Source organism: Haplochromis burtoni, unplaced genomic scaffold, assembly GCF_018398535.1.
Source record: "Haplochromis burtoni strain Fernald_Lab_line unplaced genomic scaffold, NCSU_Asbu1 Contig_163, whole genome shotgun sequence".
NCBI lineage: Eukaryota > Metazoa > Chordata > Actinopteri > Cichliformes > Cichlidae > Haplochromis > Haplochromis burtoni.
Window position 1 is genome coordinate 991035 of NW_024582524.1, and position 20926 is coordinate 1011960.

Sequence of the window (20926 nt, forward strand, 5' to 3'; positions counted from 1 at the left end):
AGCAGAGAAACCATGGCAGAACGCAGAGGAGGGCAAGTTGATGATGGGCCTTCACAGCGAAAGAGAGGCCCCCTGGCTTGGAGCTGGAGTCATATGTACAGATGCTGGTATTTCAAGAGCAGAAACTGATTGAGTCCACTTTTTCTCTTATGGGACACAACACAAGGAGTGCACAGAGAGGGACATTTGCTAGGCTTATGGCATTTCAGAAGTTGATTCAGGCTCAGATGCGGTTCGAGTTTGGGCACAAGACAGAAATGCAGAGCTGAGAGCAGAACACAGTTGCTGGTTTAGCAGAGGAGGAGAGAAAACAGGGGAAATAAACACAGAGAGAAAGAGCGAGTAGTGTGATCCTAGTTTGCCCACATTGCAGATACAGGGAAAAAATAAAATAAATAACGCAAAGATTTGGTGAGTTAGACTTCTAAGGGAAACAGAGTCCTCCATGTATCACAGCAGGACTCCAAGGGATGAGGAGATAGGTTTGTCTTTGTCCGTCAGCGTCTGGTATTCATCTGTCAGCTCCTCCTGGCCGTTCCCTCATTCCAGCGTGTGAGTGCGCACACGTACGACTTCATGTGGTCATGTTTAGGTAGTGAACAAATCCGCGCAAGCGTGTCTCGCGTTTGCGCGCGCGTGTGCGTTTGTGTATGTGCATGCTCGAGTACGTGAGTTGATCTTGATTGTCAGTGCTGGAGAATTAAAGCTTTAACTGTCCAAAAGCTGGCAGCTAAATTCTCACCCTTCATTTCACAGTCCCTCACAAAGAAGTCCCCTTAAAAAAAGGAAAAGAAAGAAAAGAAAAAGAAAAAATGTTTGCAAATCTGTAAAAGCTTGAATTGAATGCACCTGAAAGGAAAACGGAGAGAGGGAGAGACAACAAGAGATCAGAAGAGACAATAAAAGTAATATGAGACACTTTCTATTAAAAAAAACAAACATTTTTAGGATATTTTAGTCAGAGCGATGTGTCCATTTTGATGAAAATTGCACTTTTGCATTTCAGCCTAAAGATAAATATATGGGGTTTAACAAGCTAGAGAGGTTTTGAAATAGAAACTGCAGCAAAACACGTTCAAATTCACCTGTAACCTCCATTAAATTGGCAAAAAAAATGTGCAAATGTGGTCCTAGAGAGTGTGCAGAGCAGGGCTCAAACATGCAACTTTGAACCCATGTCTTTAGCATTGTTTGGTTTTACAGGGTTGGTGAGACCATCCTACACCCTTTTTAAAGTATTTTGTATCTTAGATCTAAAAAAAAGAAAAGAAACAATTTTATTATTGATGTCCTTTTCCCCCATTAGCTCAAAAACAGATTAAAGGTAGCGTCTTTTACTGTAAAAGTTGCTTGGCACAAAATTGCTCATGCACACAGATATAAGCTTCGCACGACGAGGCTTAAATTGTTTTTGATGGGTTATTACTAAAAGGTGACCTGTTCCATTTATCATTGGACAAAAATACTGTTGTTAGTGTTGCTCTGCAAATAAGTGCTATCAGCACACATCGTCTTTTAAGCTGCCTTTACTGTTGGTGTTCTAGATACACTGAAGATATGAATTGGCCTTTTATGATCATGTTTATGGGGTAAGTCTAATAATAACAAAACAGTAATAAAAAAAATGATTTTGCTTCTACATCCAGTTGAATATTATGTAACATTCATTGCTTAACAGTTTATGGATCTATTTATGCATTTCCACCCTTTTCCATACCTACGTTGTCCTCGACAGTCACTCACCTGCCGTTACAGGCTTGTGACGCTGAAGCTGTCATCACCGGCTGGGTCCAGGAGCTGGCACAGCACCCCGCCACCCTGAGCCGCCTGGGAGGGGTAGCGGTGTCCCATGCCTTGATAGGATTGCTGGGGCACAGAGTAGCCACTAGTGTCCTCCTGATGGGGCGAGGAGTCCAGGGGAGGTTTGGGGTACGGGGAGTGAGGCAAGGGCCCCTGCCGATGGCCCGTGCTCATGGCGTGGGAGGTCATATCCCGCTTGTGTGGGGTAATGGCGGCGGGAGGGCTGCGCTCCTCATAAAGCATAGGTGTTGCATGGCAATGGAGGCCGGGGCTGGGGTTGGAGTGTGTATGCGAAGGGAGGTGGGTGTTGAGGTTGGTGTGTGCATTGAGGTGGGGTTGATTGTTGGAGTGCGAGAGAGGGCTGCTCTGTAGGTGCGATGTTGGATGCGTGTTTGTGTGTGAGCTCAGGTGGGGCTGTGTGCTGGGATGATGTGCGTCGTGCGGAGTTGGAGTCAGATGTGTGTGCGTGTTTGCATTTGGGCTAGAGAGCGAATTAGCCGGTGTGCTCCCATGTGGACTTGCGTGCGGGTTGCTGTGTGCGTGCACAGCTGTATTTGAGTGAGCGTGTGGGCTTGGGCTGCCACTGTGCGATGTCTGTCCGTACCAGTAGGGGGAGCTGCAGTAGCTGGGTGAGTCGTACTGCGAAAACTGGGGGTCTTTCAGAGGGGGGCGGTGCGAGGGACTGAGTGCAGTGCCGCAGTGGGGTGTTAGCCGTGGTGAGGGGGAGCAAGAGGGGGAGAAGGTCCTGGAGGGGACAAGGTGGTAGGACTGGTGTGGAGGAGGGGTGGGCTTGGGTGGATAAGGGGGAGAAGAAACACTGGGTGAGAGGGAAGAGGAGGATTCTCCAGGGTATAAGGCCGGATATCGCTCCTCAGAGGATGGTGTGGAGGGGTGGGCAGAATAGGGGGAGGGGTACTCACAGGGGTCCTGGAGGTAGCTGGAAGGTGGCGCAGGATTAGGAGTGGCCAAAGGAGAAAGGCTGCTACTGTCTCCACTGTAATAATCCAGCCCTTCCTGAAACAACCCGGACCCCTCTGGACCTACAGCAGACACCGCTGGTCCCACCGCTGACGTAGACGCAGCCTTGCCCCTCCCTTTGGATCCCGCTGGCCTCTCCCTCTGACAGGGAGACAGACCTCCTCTGCCTCCTCTCGACCCCCTGCCCCGTCCTCCGACCCCTCCGCGCTTAGGTCCAGGAGCAGGTGTTGGTGAGGGACTGGATGGGGAATCAGAGTGCAAAGCAGAAACTCCTTCTTTTTCTAAATGTGGCTCAGTCCGTTTCCTGCGACCACGGCCGGGTTTGTTGGTCCCCCCACCCTGGAAGAGGACATTCTGGCTCCAGTTATAAGAAGGTCCCGAGGCACTCTCATGCCAGTCCATCATCAGCTTCTCCAGGCTGGACAGACTTGACTGGCCCCCTTCTCCACTAACAGAAACAACCTCATTCTGTTTGTACGTGCCACATGTGGAACTAGGGCCACTATTAGTGGCTGCGGAGCCAAGATGTGAAGAGTCAGAAGAAGATTCTGACAAACTTTCAGGGAAAGGCTGTCGCTTGGCCTTCTGGGGGGTGTAGTTTGAGATATCCAAGATGTCTTTGGACTCATTGGATCCATATTCACTATAGCCATGGTACTGAGGTCCAAAGCTGTCTGTTGACCAGCCACTGTAACCTTGTCTGAAAAAAATAAATAATAAGAATACCAACATATATTATACAATAAATAAAAACACTTAAGCAGTATTTGTGCAAAAGAGTTTTCACTGCTCTTTGTTGCAGTTTCACAAATCAGTAACAGGAGAAATCTCAGTGGCAGGCTATGACAGTGCACTTGTAAGCTGGGTAAGGATGAGGAATATTTAGCCAAAATTTTAATTTTCACAAGGCAGGCATGGTGATATTGAAAATTGCATGCCGGAGTGAAACATTCATCCTGAGAAATATAATCATCAGACGTGATCGGGTTTTTCAGATATCTAAAAGCCTGATTTGCACCTTTTTTTTGTTTATTGTCAAATAAAATATTTAATTACCTACATTTACATTTAAGTTTAATTAAAACCAAGTCAAATGTTTGTGTGATAATTTAAGATTTACTTCCATTAGTTAATGTAGGATTTCTTTTAATGACACCTGAGTGGTAGAAGTGATTTACCTGAAGTTCCACTGATTGGGGTTGTATTGTTTGTAACCCTCTAGGGAGGAGGAGCTGAAGGGGCTACTTTTGGCCACAGACATGTATCCTCCTCCAGGTGACGTCGGCCCTGTTGAGTCCCCCCGCATTGCAGAGGAATGACTTGCACTTGGATATCCACCGTAGCCCCGCTTGGCTGTGGCTTGATAGCTAGAATAACCCATTGGACCGACAGGGTTGGCCTTGCCAATGTTGTTACCAGACCAGCTGCAGTCTGAGGATCTCTGTGGCACCACAGGAGAGGAGCAGGAGTAGCCAGAAGAGTAGTGGCCATAAGAGGCGGGATGGGGGGAGCTAGGAGAGTGTGAGAGAGATGGAGGAGTGGATTTAGGATAGGTAGAAGTGGTGGGGGATGTTTGGGCCAGGCTGGCATAGCTATATGGAGGCCTGCTTGAGGAGCCAGGTGTCTGGCCTGAACCCTCCGCCCCAGAACTTGCACCCTTAGTGCTCCACTTAGAGAATGCGGTAGACCAGTTGTGACTGGTAGCTGGGCTGGATGGCTCGTATCCAGGGGTAGATGAAGCTTTGCGGGGGTCAGACTGTGCGGAGGAGATGTCCAGCAGGTCCGAGGAATCATCAGAGTCGAGCAGTGATCGGAAATAACCAGCGAAGAGGCCTTGTGAGTCCTCCCCAGCTGGCCCAACCCCTCTGCTCCCACCTGGGCTGCTGTAGGCACCTCCCCGTCCAAGCTCACAGGAGGAGAAGCCCCCCCTTGGAGTTCCACAGAGCTGATACCCACCCAAGCCTTTCTGTTTATCCATAGGTCCCTCTTCACCCCAGCCACCTGCCCCATTGGGCCAGTCTTGCCCCATGGACACCCCACTCCCTTTGAATGCACCATTTTTTTTCATACGTCTCCTCCTGACTATTTTCTCACCCCCAGGCACTGTTCCTACTACACCGCCTCCTCTGCCCACCCCACCTCCACCCACACCCTTCCCTCTTTTCCTAGGTAATCCATGCTCAGACAGGGGGCTCAGTTTCCGCTTTTTTCCGATAGATTCAAAGAAGTCACTGAAGGTGCTCTTATTACACTCTCTGCCTCCGATCCCCCCTGCTGCTCCTCCTCCCCGTCCAACACCTCCTCCTCTGCCACCCCGTGGGCGTCTAAACCCAGTGAGCCGGTGGAGCAGGGTGGATATTCCAGGGTTTTCTGAGGGGGTATGAAAACTTTCTGGCTCACTAGGTGTCCAGCAACGAGGGGGGGAGCAGCGGCCAGTGGCAGGAGGCTGGCGGTTTAAAAAGGCCAGTTTGGAGAGAACATCCCCATATTCGGTTTTCACATCATTCGTGTCATTAACATAGGATGGATAAGGATAAGGGAGTTTAGTCCGTCGCCGCCTCCGGGGCTTCTTGGGCTGGTCTCCATTACCACCAGGGTTCCCAGCATTTGGAGGCTCCCCCTGTATTCCTGGCAGGGGCTGTTTAGGCGGTCGTCCCCGCCTGCGTTTGAGGATAACAGGGAGCTCTCCGGGAGGGAACATCACCATCACACTCTTTCCGTTGTTTTTCATTCGGAGGAGCGCAGTTGGCTCTCGGGCTGCCTCTGAGCCCTCCACGTTGCCATCATTACTCTTTTCCGTCCCCGTGATCGTTTCCAGATTAGAAATTTTGTAGCTCTTCTGTCGCCGGCTAAGGCTGACTGGAATGCGTGCCACTTTGACAACAATCCTCCTCACCTGTAAAGCAGACACAAAGGTAAAACAGCTGCGACAGCAAATTGACTCAATGTTCATTAGTGAATAATATGACGTTATATGTAATGTCAAAAAGAAGTGGTGATGCAGCGATATGTGACTAAAAAATAAACTTACACCAACAAAACGCCCACGTCTGCCATTACTGGGAGGACATACCCTCAACTCCGCAACGGGTTCCTCCTTCATCGTTAGCAGAGATCCAGGGATTGTGGGCGTGTTCCCAAATGAGAGATGAGGAGTAGCGTGATCGTGGATAGCCTGGGCTGCCTGACGCTGTTTCATTACACTTTTAGGGCCTGCTTTATGAACAGGTTTTGTTGAGGGCCTGGACCTGGATTTAGGTCCAGGTCTATAGCCGAGTCTGGGACCAGGTTTAGGTATAGCTTTAGGAACAGGTTTAGGTACAGTTAGAGCAAGAGCAGTATCTGTGTGACTGGTAACTGCAGGGAGAACAGCCTCCACAGATGAGTGCTCTTCTTTATCACCAACTGCCACCTCCTCCTCTTTTACCCTCCAGATCTTTTCCTCTAATACTTCCTCATCCTCCTCTCCTCCCTTTTCCCTCCCTGCTTTTTTTTCCCCATCCTCAATGCTTCTGCGGAGGCGTGAGGATTTGCGCAGGTGACAGGGAAAGCGGGGACGTCCAGAGCTACGGAGTGCATACTTTTTTTCTGTCTCTATGGGAAGTGGGGAGGAGTCAGTGTTTGAGTTTGGACCAGCAGGGACTGGACAAAATGTTGAGGGCACGTCTGTCTCTGCAGTTCGGACCGGGGCTGCCAGCTGATTGGTGGAGGCAGGATGATTGCCTAGCGCCAAAGACAAGGGCTGCGGTGAGTGTATGGCCTCTGGTGTAAGAGATTTGGAGAGTTCTGGCCCTACAGAAGCTGCGTGTGAGTTCACATCCGTGAGTCCACAGTTCTCCATATTTGCATGAGAAAAAGCCTGTGCATGCACATCTGGGTCTATGTGTGTTTGCATGTTTCGAAACGTCTCTGCAAACGTATGTGTCTCAGCAGTCGTGTGAGTCTCTGTCTGCCGCCGCCGGCAACTGCTGTGCCCCAGCCTCCTCTGAAGATGGAGGCCGTTGGCCAGGGCAGACGGAGAGGAGGAGGGAATGTGGTCGGATGTTACCAGCGTCAGTCCATCATGAGAAGGATCCTGGAACCCCCCCTGGAGCGTGAGCTCCCTGGTCCAGAACTCCGCTCCTTCGAGCGCTTCAAGCTCCTCGAGCCCCGGCACACACCCCTTTTCTTCAGCCCGAGCCTCACCACAGCCCACTGGAGCCCCAGTTTGGCCTGAATGCAGGTGATCTGATAAGCTACTCATTCAGGACACAGTTTTGCTGGCACTGAGGCAGGGAAAAGATGGATGTTTTCAGATTTATGTAAATGGGTATTTCTTCTTTGTAGCTGTCGTCCTCTAACAGCTGGCAAGAAGACTCAAAAACCTAAAGACAGATACGAAAACAATATTACCAACTGAAAAGTAAGCCCATAAATATGTTAAAACCTCCTCCTTGAATTTAAGACATTTAATCCAAACCCCATGAGTCTCCCCACCCCCAAAAATGGCTTTTGCTAAGCATAAATTATGGAACACGTAGAAAAATTTGCAGAGATGTAATTGCGATTGTGAAATCGAATCGTCAACATTTTTGGCAATGGGCCATAAACCTAATCCATGATGCACTCTCCTCTATTAACTGTGCCACCCACACAGCAGCATTACAACATTAGATTACATTTACCATTCATATCCTGTTCAATTTGTTGCTTTTACCAAACGATCATGGCACTGATTCTGATTTTGATTCTGAGTTGAGCCTCACTCTGTCTGCCTGACTGGCTCTGTTCTGCAGGGGATCATTGGGTCATCAATACTGCAGTGGAGAGCTCACATACTTCTCCCTCTCCCCTCTGCTCCTGTCTTTTGCCCATGGTTGCTGGAGTGAGAGAAAGAAAGATAGAGATACAGACAGGGGGAAGGGACAAAGAGTTGAAGAAGGTGGAGGAAAATGCGGAGTGTGGGGAAATGAAAGGAGAAAAAAGAAAGGAGGAGGGTGGAGCAGAAAGAACAAGAGAAAAAGAGATTAGTACATGATGTCACAGCATGCATCAGGCCAGACTAGAATCAGTATTTTGGTGCGGGCTGCACTATCTCATGCAATTATTTTGGAGGATGACTTGCAGTATAAATTTTTAAAGTCTAATTGTAGTTAGTGTTTCATTCTGATGTGTTCCAGCATAGTGTGGGTACAAGCGTATGCTGGTATAAATACTCAGAGGATCATCAATACGCGACAGTAATGTTTTTGCCGCATGTGCGATATTTGAGTGAGAGGACGTATATGTTGTTGAAAAATGTAAAGAAATTCAACTGTTGAATCATGTCGCACAGCAGACTTGGGTGCGTGCGCCCACACACACATACACACACACTGTCACTGCTCGTGCCACGTTTCACCAAAACTATTCCAAATGCATTACAAAGCTCTAGACTCTGAGGGTGCAACAAGAATGAGAATGTGTGAATAATCACATCCACCAGGGGGAAGCAGAGAGGTGGTGAATGGAGAGGTGTTAAGAGGATGGAGAGATGAAGGTGACAGAAAGACAGGAGCGATGGAGGGATTATAGAAACCCAAAGCATGGGGAGAAGTGCAGGCAGAAGTGCTGTGAAATCTCAGCCCCGTGTGGTGTGAGACTCACATGTGACTGCATCCAATCACAAGTAAACGCAACATTTGCAAACTTAATTTATACATACGCACACGGCTGACTCCCAACACTGTACCGCACGGTCTACATTCAACACAATTATGTCCATCGTCAGATCTCCCTGCCTCCCTCTCCAACATATGGCTCTGATTAGGAGGGAGGGTGAAGGACAGGGAGAGAGAGAGAAAGGCGGGGATGGAGAAAGGGGGAGTGTGAGACATGAGAGAATGGGAGAGTGAATGGGTGAGAACATATGAAAAGAGTGAGAGAAAAAAGAAGAAGAAGAACAGGAAGGTGAAAGATATGATTGAGTCGGTAGCGGGGCAGAGACAGGCAGACAGATTTTTGGCAAAATGAGGGAGCAAAAGTTGGTGAAGAGGAGGCGAGAGGAAGACAAAAGAGTAGAGGGAGTAGAGGAGAAGAAGTGGGAGAGTTTCGCTGTAGCAGAGTTTTGCGGCTGCACACATGGAGCAGAGCAAACCTCGGTGCTCTGCTGCTCTGAGGAATGACACAACTGGGACAGACGAACATGGAGATGAACACAAACACGCTAAACATACTTTCTTTAACCCCCCTCTCACCCACACAGCCCCCCCCATTCCCAGCGCTACCTCAGATTCCCCCACCCCTCCTCCGCCTCTCCCACTTTCATTCTCACTTTCTCTCTCGTCTAATTAACAGCGCTCATTAATTAAGGCTTCATCTGACCAGTTTGTGAGAGAACAAGAAGAGCACATGCTTTAATTAAGCATTGCGTCACATGCGCTCGCTGCGCTCACGCACACACATGCGTGCACGCGCTGTCACTCAGAGGCGCACACGCACCAGCGACACATGCCAGCACGCAAACGCGCATGCAAAACATGCCCCCACAGCTCCATCCTCCCACACACTCGCACATCGATTTACACATAAAGACAGACATATCACGCACACATGTGAACCCATGCACGATCACACGCCAAACAAAGACAAACATGCAAATATCCCTCTACTGTGCTCTGCGGGGGGTTTTCTGACAGGGTTTTAGATGCCAGCCAATCAAATGCTCCCACTGTGATTCATTGTTTTAAGCAAACACTCCTGGCATCCATCAGCCGCCATTCCAATGTAATCACCGTCATACGTAGCGAATGCGTTTTGGTGCATTTTTTGCTGTGAATGGCTCTGGGGCTCTGGAACACACAGTTGCGTAGTATTGTCTCTGTGAAAACAGCCGAGGGTGCGCGCTGCTCCCACATGATGATCTGTTGAATCTGTTTCACAAAGAGCAGCTCTCGTATGAATGATACTGTTTGAACAGTTTTCATCTTGCACATTTTCTTTTTTTTCTCGGAAAACTTTTAGGTCTAATTGTGCAAGCGCGGGGGAAAGGAAACAGAGGGAGCGACACAGAAAGAGAGAGACTCGAACCTCTCAATTTCCAGTTTGGGCCACTGGCCTGTTGGTGCGTAGTCTAAGAGGCGCAATGACTCTGTACATGGTAGCTGTAAAGCATATCTATTCTGTTCCCATCTATCTCACTGCCACAAAGGCTTGCAGACTCACAGGCCTGCCAGCAGAAACCCTCAATGAGGAACTAGACCCAGTGTGTATGGTTGTGTTTGTGCGCGCACGCACCAGTGTGCTCGTGTATAAGTGTGTCTTCCTGGGTGTGTTTGTAAAAGCACTCACTGAGCTCTAACGGGTGTGCAGTTGTTGCTAAGAGACAGGCAGCAGCACCGAAACAGCATGGGGGGGTGTAAGGGAGGGGGGGGACATAGAGAAGAGAGTGAGTGAGAGAGAGAGAGAGGTGGTGAGGGGAGGAGGGGGCTCCACCGAGAGGTTTAGACAGATAAGAAGAAGAAGGGGGGATGAAACAGAGGGAGCAAGATGGAAAAAGTGTATGTGAGGCCAGCAGAGAAGCATGAGAGGTGGGGAGGGGGAAGTGGGTCAAGGGGTCCGCAGAGGCTGAGTGACACCGCGCAGCGACTCGACTACACCGTCGGGCTCTCGTCGCTCCATCACCTCAACCCTGACGCAACCCCAACCTTCGGCTCCAACAAACATACACGCAACAATAAAATCCTTCCACGGAAATCATCGGTGAACGGAAACATGAGAAAAACACAGCAACAGTGTGTGTACTTTCGAAAAATGTAGCAGACACGCGTGCAGGCAGCGGTTTTGGGGTGTTTACCCCTTTTCCATAGGTGAATGCAAGGCTGATATTGCTCACATTTGGCTATTTGATCATAATTTTAAGTCTTTGTAGATGCGAGGCTTTATTGTTTGCTTGTTTGCGATTGGTTTGATATCCAGCATATAACGTTCGGTTATCCAACACTTCTCAATGAGACACTGACCAAGCAACTTGTTGAGTCGTTGACTGGCGCTGTCGCTCCAGCTTCACACATTACACATTACGTAGTGTCAGTACCATATAGTAGCATTACTTGATGTTGCACTTTAACACTTTGGCCCATAAATGCAACATTTGACGATCTACCCTGTATGATGAGTTTTGACACCTTAGTATATATCAGTGAAGACGTGGTTAGTAAGAAAAGCGAAGTCCACCCTCATAAATTCAGATCCAGTCATTTTGTTGGGCCTGAAATATGACAGAAACTGCTCAGTTCAGAAAAGACCTTCAAGGGTTACTCCTAGTAGGTTTTCAAGGGTTAAGGAAAGACAATACAGGTAAATCGATATGCCACACTTGATTACTTACATGAAGGTGTTTTTGTACGTACTGGAAGTTCTGCTGAGGTTTCAGGTTTACGTATGCAAATAAGGCATTATCTATCTAAATATGAACTAATCTGCCTACTTTTCCAGAAGGGAAAACTGAACACCAGATAAAGCCAGGATCACAATTCTTGTTACATTATAATATTTATCTGCAGAGTCAAAGGGAATATCGTTTGGCACTTTATAAATTGGAAAATGCTGTTCACAACCAGAAAAGGAAAACATTTTTATGATTAAATCATACTATAAATCAAGCTCTGAACAATATAGGGACAAATCTCTCTTCAGAATATAGACGGGAATAAAACTGAAGAGTCTGGTGTATGTAAAGTGGAGAGCTCCGGCTCAGAGTGTGAGAGACTCTAAAGCTACGAATTGTAAAAATGTCAACACATTTTTATTGGAAAGTAGTATTTACAGGCAAAAAGTTGGAGCATTAGTAGTAAGTCACCGTGAAACTCTTATCAGTCAATTCCTTGTAGTGAGACAATACAAGTTTATGAAATTCTATGTTAACTTATGTTAATGAGGTATTATCCTGTTAAATATGCGCTAATTTGCATAAATGCCCAGTAGAGAAAGTCTGGAAGAGTAAAAGTACTAAATGTGAGCAGTTTCTTTCCATTAGTCTGAAGGAAGACTTAACTTTGTTCATTCTGAGCTGCATTACAATACACAAGAATATCCTCATTTAACATGAGCTAAACCTAAACAGAACTTAGACATCAGCTATAAAATAGCTGTCTGACATTTGGATAATAGGTATTTTTTCCCTTCCAAAAAAGTTTTCAGTATTGAATCTTTATTAGTTTAGCCAATTTCTCAAAAGTTTTAATTTAACTCAATAAACAAAGAGTAAAACTCAAGTTATAAGGTCCTGTCTCAACTGCAGTGCACTGCAGCCCAACAGGCAAAAACAGTGAGCAGCTAAGCTTTAACCATATGCAAACTCTTCTGATCAGCAGACCTGGGTTGTCTGAGAGCTCGAGGTGCTGGTAAGTGTGCCAAAACGGTGTTACGTACAGACCGCCGACATCCCCGCACACAAATTACCATCAACATCCCCTCAGAACAACACCGAACCCTGGTGAGCTGCAGCTCCATCCACACACGTCAGTCAAACACAGACAGTCCAAGGAACACCCTTTACATACAGACCCCCCCCCCCAAACAGCATACACCCACCACCCACACTTCTTTCAGCTCTGACCTTCTCCTCTCTTTCTCACCCGGCTCCCTCCAACAGTATCGCCCCGCCTGCCCCCCCCCCCCCCCCCCCTGCAACCACCTTCCCAGCTGCAGGAAATTCCTAATGATCTCCATCATCAGTGCGCGCGCTGTATCTCCTGCCAAGAGTAGGCGTGTGCGCGCACGCACGAACACACGCACGTACACACACCAAGGATGCACACAAAGCATATCAATGAGCAGAGACCAACACATAAACCATATGTGCAGACAAACAAAAAGAGGCAGACAGACAGAAACGCATCTAACGTAAACAGACTTCACACAGAGCAGATACAGTGGCAGCTCAGCCAAGGATGCACACAGGGGATTGGAGAAGTAGCTCCAAACACTAGACAACACAAAACCAGGACCCTCCACCACCACTACCACCAACAACACCCCCCATTTGACTGTCTCACTGTCTGCCTGTCTCTCTCCTGTTGTTTCTGCAGGAACCTACATGCTGTAGTTATTTTAAGACGAGCAGGACCGTATTACCCCTTCCTTCCTTAGCCCCTCCTCACTCCTCTTTCTCACTGTTCCTTCTCTCATCTCCCCAGTACCCCCCACTCTCGCACCACCACTACCACCCACCTCCTGCCCCTAGTTTCTCTCCCACAGCTCCCACTCCCCAACACCCCCTTCCTCATCTTCAACTCAGCCTGACACTCTCTCCTCTCTCTCTCTCTCTCTCTCTCTCACTCTCCTGCAGGCAGTTTACTGGCGCTGCTGATGGCCGCCCCTCATTCGGGTCATGTGACCAACTGCGCCAGCTGGGAACAGCGAGGAGTGTGCACATGTGCGCACGCATTGAAACACATGAACAAGGACACACATACACAGGGATATGTCTGGAAAAACACACACACATACACACACAAACACATGCAAATACAGGAAGATGAAACCAACCACTTAGGTGCAAATACAGAAACACTCCCACTTACAGTTCACACAGGTGCGCACACACGCAGACACACACGCTGAAGCACGCTACACGCTGACACTGATGAAAACCCACACTTAACAGCCACACATACCGGCACACGTGAAAACAGTCACGCACATCCAGCGCACACATTGAGGACACACAAACCAGATGCTTGGACCCCGACACACACTCAGACCTTGAGGCCAGTGTTTTGGAGAGGGGCCTCCGTGCTGCGGCCCTGACTTCCTGACTCCTCCTCCTCCTCCCTCCATACTCCTGTTCCACAGTTGCTGTGGGAGACGCTGCTGCAGCGCCCGTTGCCAAGGAGAAGGCTGCTGGCTGTTTGAACAACAATGGCCGCCTTGTGAACATTCCAACTGTAGGTACTGACAGCTCATCAGCCACAGCCTCAACATACACATTTCTCAGAAAGCGCGCACGCACACACACACACGTGTACGGCTGACACTACACACCAGCGCTACACCACTGTACCTCTCTGTGCTGTGGTTCTTGGCCTCAAGCCTGTGCGAGGTAACACTTTCAGACACAAACACAATGAGGCATGCACACGAAACACACATACACACATCCGTGCACGCTCTAAGAAATTATGACTTCTGCTGAGAGGATAAGAAACCCTTCCGTCCCTCTCTGTCTACCTGCATCTCTTTACCATCGCTCTCTCTCTCTCTCACACACACACACACACACACACACAATTGGTGCGCAGTGCATTCATCCATCTTCCCCCTTCTCCCCGACTAGTCTCTGTCTTTCTCTCTTATCTCTTTCTCTCTCCTCCCCCCTCCACAGCCTCCTGCTTTCAGTCTCTCACTTGCTCCTCACTTGCTCATCCCCTGCCTCTCTCTCTCTCTCTCTCTCTCTCTCGCCGTCTCCCTTTCCGTCTCAGGAAGTGTGTGTTCTCACTCTCACGCACGCACACACTATCATCCTGGCACGCACATATGTGGAGGACACACATTCACACATAGACACACACACACATATATATCGAGAGAGAGCCGCTCACAATCTCTTTCTCTCTTGGAAGGTAGCGAATCTTTTCGTCCCTTGGGGGCATACACTTCCTCAGAGAAGGAGGGAAAAGGGAAAGAAGAAAGAGAACTAGAAACAAGGGTGGAACGGGCAAGAGAGAGGAAGATGAGGAGGAGGAGGGAGGAAGACAGACAAGAAGGGTAGAGAAGAAAGGAAGGGAAGAGGGTGAGAACTATACTCACAGTGGGGATTTATAGACAGACCCCTTAGTGCTCTGATTATCTGTTCATATTGATGGGACGACATTGAAGCCACGCTGGTGGAACGTTGAGACGGCGCTGAAGCCAAATTGGGTAGTGGGGGGGGGTTGAGGAGGGGTGAGGAGGGGGGAGGGGGGGGGGGGGGGGTGCGTGTTGAGGAGAATCACTAACAAGTCTCTGCTTATCCACTGACTCAATGTTTTTAAAAACACATACCCAGACACATGTATAATCACACACAGCTGTAAAAAAAAAAAAAAGAGAGAAACTCTAAGAAACACAAAGCTGCACATGTGCAGATAGGTGTGCGTGTGTCTGCGATGATGATGATGCGATCGTGTTGTGTGCCCAGACACGGAGAGATGCTTCTTGTGCGTGCGTGTACGTCTGTGTCTGCGTGTTTTCCCCATCTCTCGCTCCTCTTTAATAATTGAGCTGATTCTGTCCAGCTTGTTAGGGAGGTACACAGCAGCTTCACACTCTGTCTTTCTTTCCTTCTCATCCCTTCTGCGCCGGTCAATCCTTCCCTCCCCATACTTCCATCTTTGCCGCTCTCCCTTCATTTATCACCCTTTCTCCTTCCTGACCCCTCTGTCCTCTCTCTGTCTCATGTGCTCTCCCTCCCTCCGTCCCTTCCCCCAGCTCTCTTCCCTCACAAATCCCTCCTGTTCTTTGACCTCTCTCTCGCCTTCTCCCTCAGCAGCGCCCCCCCCCCAAGCCTCCCCTCCACCCACTGCCTCCTCATCCCCTCTCCTCTTGCCTATCCCCACACCCCGCCGCACCTCGCTCCATCCTCCGGAGGTGAGAGGTCGGTGCTTCCTCTCCACTGTCAGACTCAAACCGGCTGCAACCAGACCCGTTGGAGGGGGGGTATGGGAGGTAGGGGTAAGGGGGATGAAGAGAATGAGGACTTGGGATGAGGAAGGACATATAGGAAAGGAGAGGCTGAAGGAGTGAAAAAGACAAGTGAAAGGAGGAAAAAAGAAAGGTGTGTTGGGGGAGGAGGGTGGCACTGACTGGAGGACAGGTGTATGGAGAACAGTGGGGTTAAAGGAAGGAAGGAGGCGAGAGAAAAAGAGAAGGGTAGATGTCTCCTCTTGAGTCACCGCTTTTGGCGCGGAGGAGCCGTTTTATGAATGTATCGTGTGGGAGGTGACAGAATGGAGCATACAAACACTGCTTACACTAATGCTAAACGGTTGCTGTGTGTGTGGGTGCATCCGTGTGTGTGTGTGTGTGTGTGTGTGTGTGTGGGGGGGGGGGAGTTGAACCACGTTTACCTGCCTGTGGCAAAAGCTATTTCACTTCAGGTAACCATTAGATTAAAAAGAGTCATAAAAGACGGAACCCTTCACCCCAAGGACAAAGTAGTGACTAATTATTATTTTTTGCCAATAGTGGCTTGTTGCAGAGAAAAAGTTTTTAAATATGCCCAAAAATGTCCTTTCACTCTACATTTCATTTAGAGGTCTTTTAGTACATGATGTCAGTTTTTTTTCCTCCTTTTGTTCCACCAATGATTTAGAAACAACAGCAAAATAAGCATTAATTTTGTTTGTATGGCGATACTCAACTTAGGCTCAGAGGACAAATCAGACCCACCAGAGGATGCCAGCTGGCTAACTCCTTTAATAAAACTGACTGAAGAGGTTCAGGTTGTGTTTGAGTGGTTTACATGTAACTGTTTGGAGCTAAAGCGCAGTGGAACAACTGGATGCAGTATGATATGTTACATAGGTCTTAAAAAAAAGGTTGGGTCTTTTTAATGTTTATTTGTTTTATACTAGAAATATTATTGTTTGTTTATTAACTGGCCTCTGGCCTCCTGTCATTGCATAAAGATGGCCTCTGGGCAAATCGAGGTGAAAATCCCAGCTTTAGAGAGAACCGCTAACAATTCTGAACGCTATCCAACCAAATTCTGTTGCTTTGAGGACAGTGAATGGCTTATTTGTGGTGTGTTGGTTAATCTGTGCTCTGCAATCAGTTACTTCTGTATTTTGGGAGGCATTTCAAGTACAAAGTATTATTAATTGCTGGACTCATTTAAGATAATGGTTTAAATTCCCTTTTCCCTGAGTGCTGCTGTGAAGGGTTCAGAGTTGAGAGCCACAATGATCTTCAGCTGTTGTTTCAAAAAAAAAAACCCAAAAAACTTCACTTTGTTGCATTCAGCCAGTTTTGCACACAGCTAGAAGGCAGATGCTTTGCAGAACTAAGGAGAGTCCTTTCTTTTTGGAGAATAAGCATTTGAACAGATCCAATCTCCTATAGGATATCCTTTCAGATTTAATCTCCGCTGTTTGCATTCAAGAATGCACCAATTATGAAGCTATGAGCCAGTGCAGATTTTTATAACAATTTGCCAGAATGGTGGCATTTTTCTGTTTTTTTTCTCTTTTGTTTTTTGTAGTTATTTATTACACCTTGACAACAAAGAAACGGAAATCTCCAGTATGACAAAAATAACTCAACTGTTTCAAAGTCTTTCGAATCATCCTCACAATATCTTTGAAGGTTTAGCCAGCACAAAATTGGTAAACATTATTTTATGTTAGATATTTGGCCAATATAAAGGTGCATCCCGATTTGTGTGTGCGGCTCAACTTAAGCAGATGATTTGTCACAAGACCACAGAGAGTTTTACTCAATGATCCTGGCTCTGACGTGAAAAGCCCTGTGTGCAGAGTTGATGCATCAAAACCTCCATTCAACAGGTTGCACCATCCTGCTTAGCTCAAAACTTGCCAAGACACTGAGAAATCAGTGGAAGTCAGTGGCTATACTGTACCATTCCATGCCCTGTGTGTGTGTGTATTTATGTGCGTGCGCTTATAGGTGAATATGTGCGTCCATTCTGTCTTCTCCATCTCCATGACGACCTCCATATCAAGGGGACGTCTGACTATGGCAACCTCACATGCTGATAGGCAGAGAGAGAGGAAACAGGTGATTGGTTGAGCTGTCGGCTGTCATATCAGCAGGGTGTATCTTTGTTACACGCACACAGACACACACATTCAAAACACGCACACACACACACTGACTTGTCTGTGCCATCAACCTATACGCCTACAAACTGCAGCAAGGCACAAACAAAAGGTACCTCCAAAGCACACACACACTCAGATTTGAGACGAGATGTGGTGTGTTAGGTGCGCTGACCCTGCCAATGAGGACAGGAGGAACATCAACGGAGCTACAAGGCCGTTGCTATGACAACTAGCCCCGCTCACACAGGTAGGAAGCACAATGGGCCTAAGCTGTTATATGTTCACATTCCCTCTGTTTGTCACTCACTCTCTCAAACACACACACACACACTACCATGCACTCAAGACAAGTCTGACAGACAGCGGCTGAATGCCAAGGTAAGGCCATTTCCTTTTCATTCCAGCATTCAGAGGGTTGAAATTATTCATTATGTCCAAGTGGACCTGCCAAAAAGAGAACTCACTCTTCAACCAGCCACTGAGAGAGTGAGACTGTGTGAGTGAGAAACAGACAGACAGACAGACAGACAGAGCATCACTCTGCATACTAACAGCACCTGCACTAGGGCAGCCTGTGCACGTCTCTGAGGGGCCCTTAAATAACGAACTGTCACTGCCCAGACACTGACATTGACTTCTCTCATCCCCTCTTCTTCTCCTTTCTTGCACTTCCTCTGCACCCTCTCTCTCTCCTTTTTTTCTTTGCACCCCCTCCCTCCTTTTCTACTAAACCACAGACAAGAGCTGATAATCACCACCATGAGTATGCCTTGTCTCCAACACACTGCCTCTGTTGCCACTGCAGGATGTGCTGCTGCTGCGTCCTGCCTTATTGCCGTGACAGATCTGGGGGGCTGCCGAGAAGGAAACCAGAGGGCTGGATGGATGCTCTGCTTCAGAAAAACATCTGTCCGCCAGCAGGAGTTGTGCTCACAGCTACATCTGTACTGCATGCACACTGATATGTAAATATATAGATATTAGAAAAGTCCAATCAAGCTGACCCACAGGTAAAAATCTGTGCAGACATTAAATGAACAGAAAAGAACATGTGTGTGTGTGTGGGTCTGTGTTTGTGTGTCAGCAGTGTGACAGTACCCGGGGTGCTACTGTACACTGCTGCCCTACCTTCACTGTACATATATATTCAGTGATAATGAGGCTAAGAGGTGAGAATCTTGCAAATAGTGAGGAAAAATAGGTGAGGGTACACTGGGTTCACGCACGGAACTACACTGCGCGCACGCGCGTGTGTATGTGTGTGTGAGCGCACGCGAGTGTGTCTGAACATCATCATTTAAGGTCTAACCACACACACGCTGCATGCCCACAGTAAAGCCCAGATGACCCAGCAGCACGAGCGGCACGCATGCAGAGCTCCGTCCAGGTGACTGCGCCGATGAGGTTAGTGTAAGAAAAACATTTTTTTTTAAACTCAGAAAGAAAGCCAGAGGTGCGCAGCACAGCTGGCTGAGTGGACGGCGAGCAAAATTTGAATGTTTAGTACATAAGTCGCGCACTCACCAAGGGACACAGAGTCTGGGGGCTCGCGCTGCCCGCTGGAGCTGTCGCGGTGTCAACGCTGGCTAGGGGCTCGCGCAGCTGTCGGCGGCGGCGCTCACTCCTCTTCCCGCCCGGGTCACGGAGCCGTTGCCTTGACGGCTGTAGCCGTCAGCGAGCAGCATTCCCCCTTCATCTCAGCTCCCCGCGTCGGAAGGAGATAGTCCTCCCACATCAATGTAAACGCTGTATTCTCCCGCCGCGCGCCACCGTCTCGAGCGGTTCAACAGAAAAACCGCTCCTCTGGCTCACATCAATATCTGCACCACAAAAGACGGGAAAGCAAAAAAACAGAAAGGGGAGAAAATGTAAAAAATAAGGAGCAGGGGTGCTGCTTCACCGTCCTCTTTCTAATTCAGGTGCTGACACAGCCGCTTGCGAACACTGTGCTTCGGTTTGGGGTGACAGGCGCGGGACTCCCCACTATGCGGGAGGCGAAAATCGACCGTGCGCCCGTGCGTCTCTGCCTCTGCAATTCCAGCTCTCTGTCTCTCGTGCGCTCCGGTCTCGGCTGTGCCTCTCCAACGTGCCTGACAGTCAAAGCCATCCGGGCACCCGTAGCTGCCTTTACTTTACACCTCTGGAACTATGGGAAGAGTAGTCTTCTGAAGAAAGAAAGCGAGTCACGGTGACGTTAAAGAAAGCGCAAACAGCAGCTATATATACATTACATTAATATGTTTTAGACTCCAGAAAGATGTCGGTTGGGGGGGGGGGGTGGTAACACATTAAAATAAATGACCAAAAATGGATGATTAAAGAAAAATAAAGACCCGATGGTTAATGAAACATTTGTTATTAATAACTTTCTAATAACAGCTTATTCAGGGCTCTGTGGTAGATAATGCTTCAAGTAATATGAAGTAAAGTACAGCATCATACTCAGGTGATGCATAAACGTTAGGCACTGGTAAAGGAATCCCAAAGTAAAGAGTAAATAACTAATATTATAACAATCAGTAATGGATTAGTGTGAAATTAAATTGATTTACTGAAACAAATGAAGAAATTAATAAAGATTTACTGATCATAGTATCTTCTAGACCCACTATACGTTCCTGGATCAAGAGTTATCCATTGAATGACTCATAGCAAGTATCAGGTTTATTTTTTTCATTCCTTCATCACTTTTCTAGAAACTATTCAAACATTTTTGTGTCTTTTTGTTGGAAATCGTTAACAATCTTTGGTAAATTCAGGGGAATTGCTGATGAAACAATTACACAGCCGCTGAGGCTGACTGATGGTTGGTATTTTCATTGTCATAGTGATAACATCCACAATGAACACGCTGCAAAAGACTGCCATGCATTTACTCTACATTGATATTAACCTTGCTCAATAAAATGTGCACATTACAAATATTTTGTTTAATACCCATTAAGTTTATAACTATAACTATTTGTTCTAGTCCTGTATTCACATATCAAACAATGGTTTTGCAGATCACGTGGATATATTTATTTACACAGTTATGTTTGTGTCTTTCACCTGTGATTGTAGACCTTTACAAAGCAGTTTGTGGAAATAATATAAACTGGTAGGCCCATTTAGTAAAAACGAAATCTCTCGGCGTGTGTTTAAAATCATAATAAAGTGAAAGGAAAATGTCTCAGTGTAGTGTTTGTTTTTAATTTGAATCTAGAAGTTGCCAAATTAATAAAGTTAAATAATTAAAAGAACTAAATTTGCCTTTCAACTCAATCAGAAGTTTGACAGTAACTCGAAATTTGCTTTTAATCATGTCATTTTACAAATGCATATAAAAAAAGACATAGTGTGACGACATGACGGTGTAAGTGTCCAAG

At 47.4% G+C, this 20926-nt stretch overlaps 1 protein-coding gene across 3 annotated transcripts; it reads right to left on the reverse strand.

Moving 5' to 3' along the window:
• Positions 1-20842, reverse strand: ahdc1 (AT hook, DNA binding motif, containing 1). Of its 3 annotated transcripts, none has more exons than XM_014337011.2 (6): positions 19083-20842; positions 7524-7637; positions 5810-7142; positions 3957-5674; positions 1744-3478; positions 1-849 (listed from the first exon to the last, which is right to left on the reverse strand). In XM_014337011.2, exons 3-5 carry the CDS (start codon positions 7019-7021, stop codon positions 1750-1752), a joined length of 4659 nt encoding a protein of 1552 aa, XP_014192497.1. In that variant the 5' UTR covers positions 7022-7142; positions 7524-7637; positions 19083-20842; the 3' UTR covers positions 1-849; positions 1744-1749. The 3 variants fall into 3 exon arrangements, with proteins under 3 accessions (XP_014192497.1, XP_014192496.1, XP_014192501.1); XM_014337010.2 differs by having other exon boundaries at positions 7443-7637; XM_014337015.2 differs by lacking the exon at positions 7524-7637.
• Positions 20843-20926: the final 84 nt, after the last annotated feature.

Bases quoted from the DNA above. Each gene is read 5' to 3' on its own strand.
- ahdc1 (XM_014337015.2), bottom strand. From the start codon at position 7,021: ATGAGTAGCTTATCAGATCACCTGCATTCAGGCCAAACTGGGGCTCCA. The intron at 5,675-5,809 runs GTAAGTTTATTT...TCTGCTTTACAG, and splicing joins GACGTGGGCGTTTTGTTGGT to GTGAGGAGGATTGTTGTCAA. The intron at 3,479-3,956 runs GTAAATCACTTC...TATTTTTTTCAG, and splicing joins CCCAATCAGTGGAACTTCAG to ACAAGGTTACAGTGGCTGGT.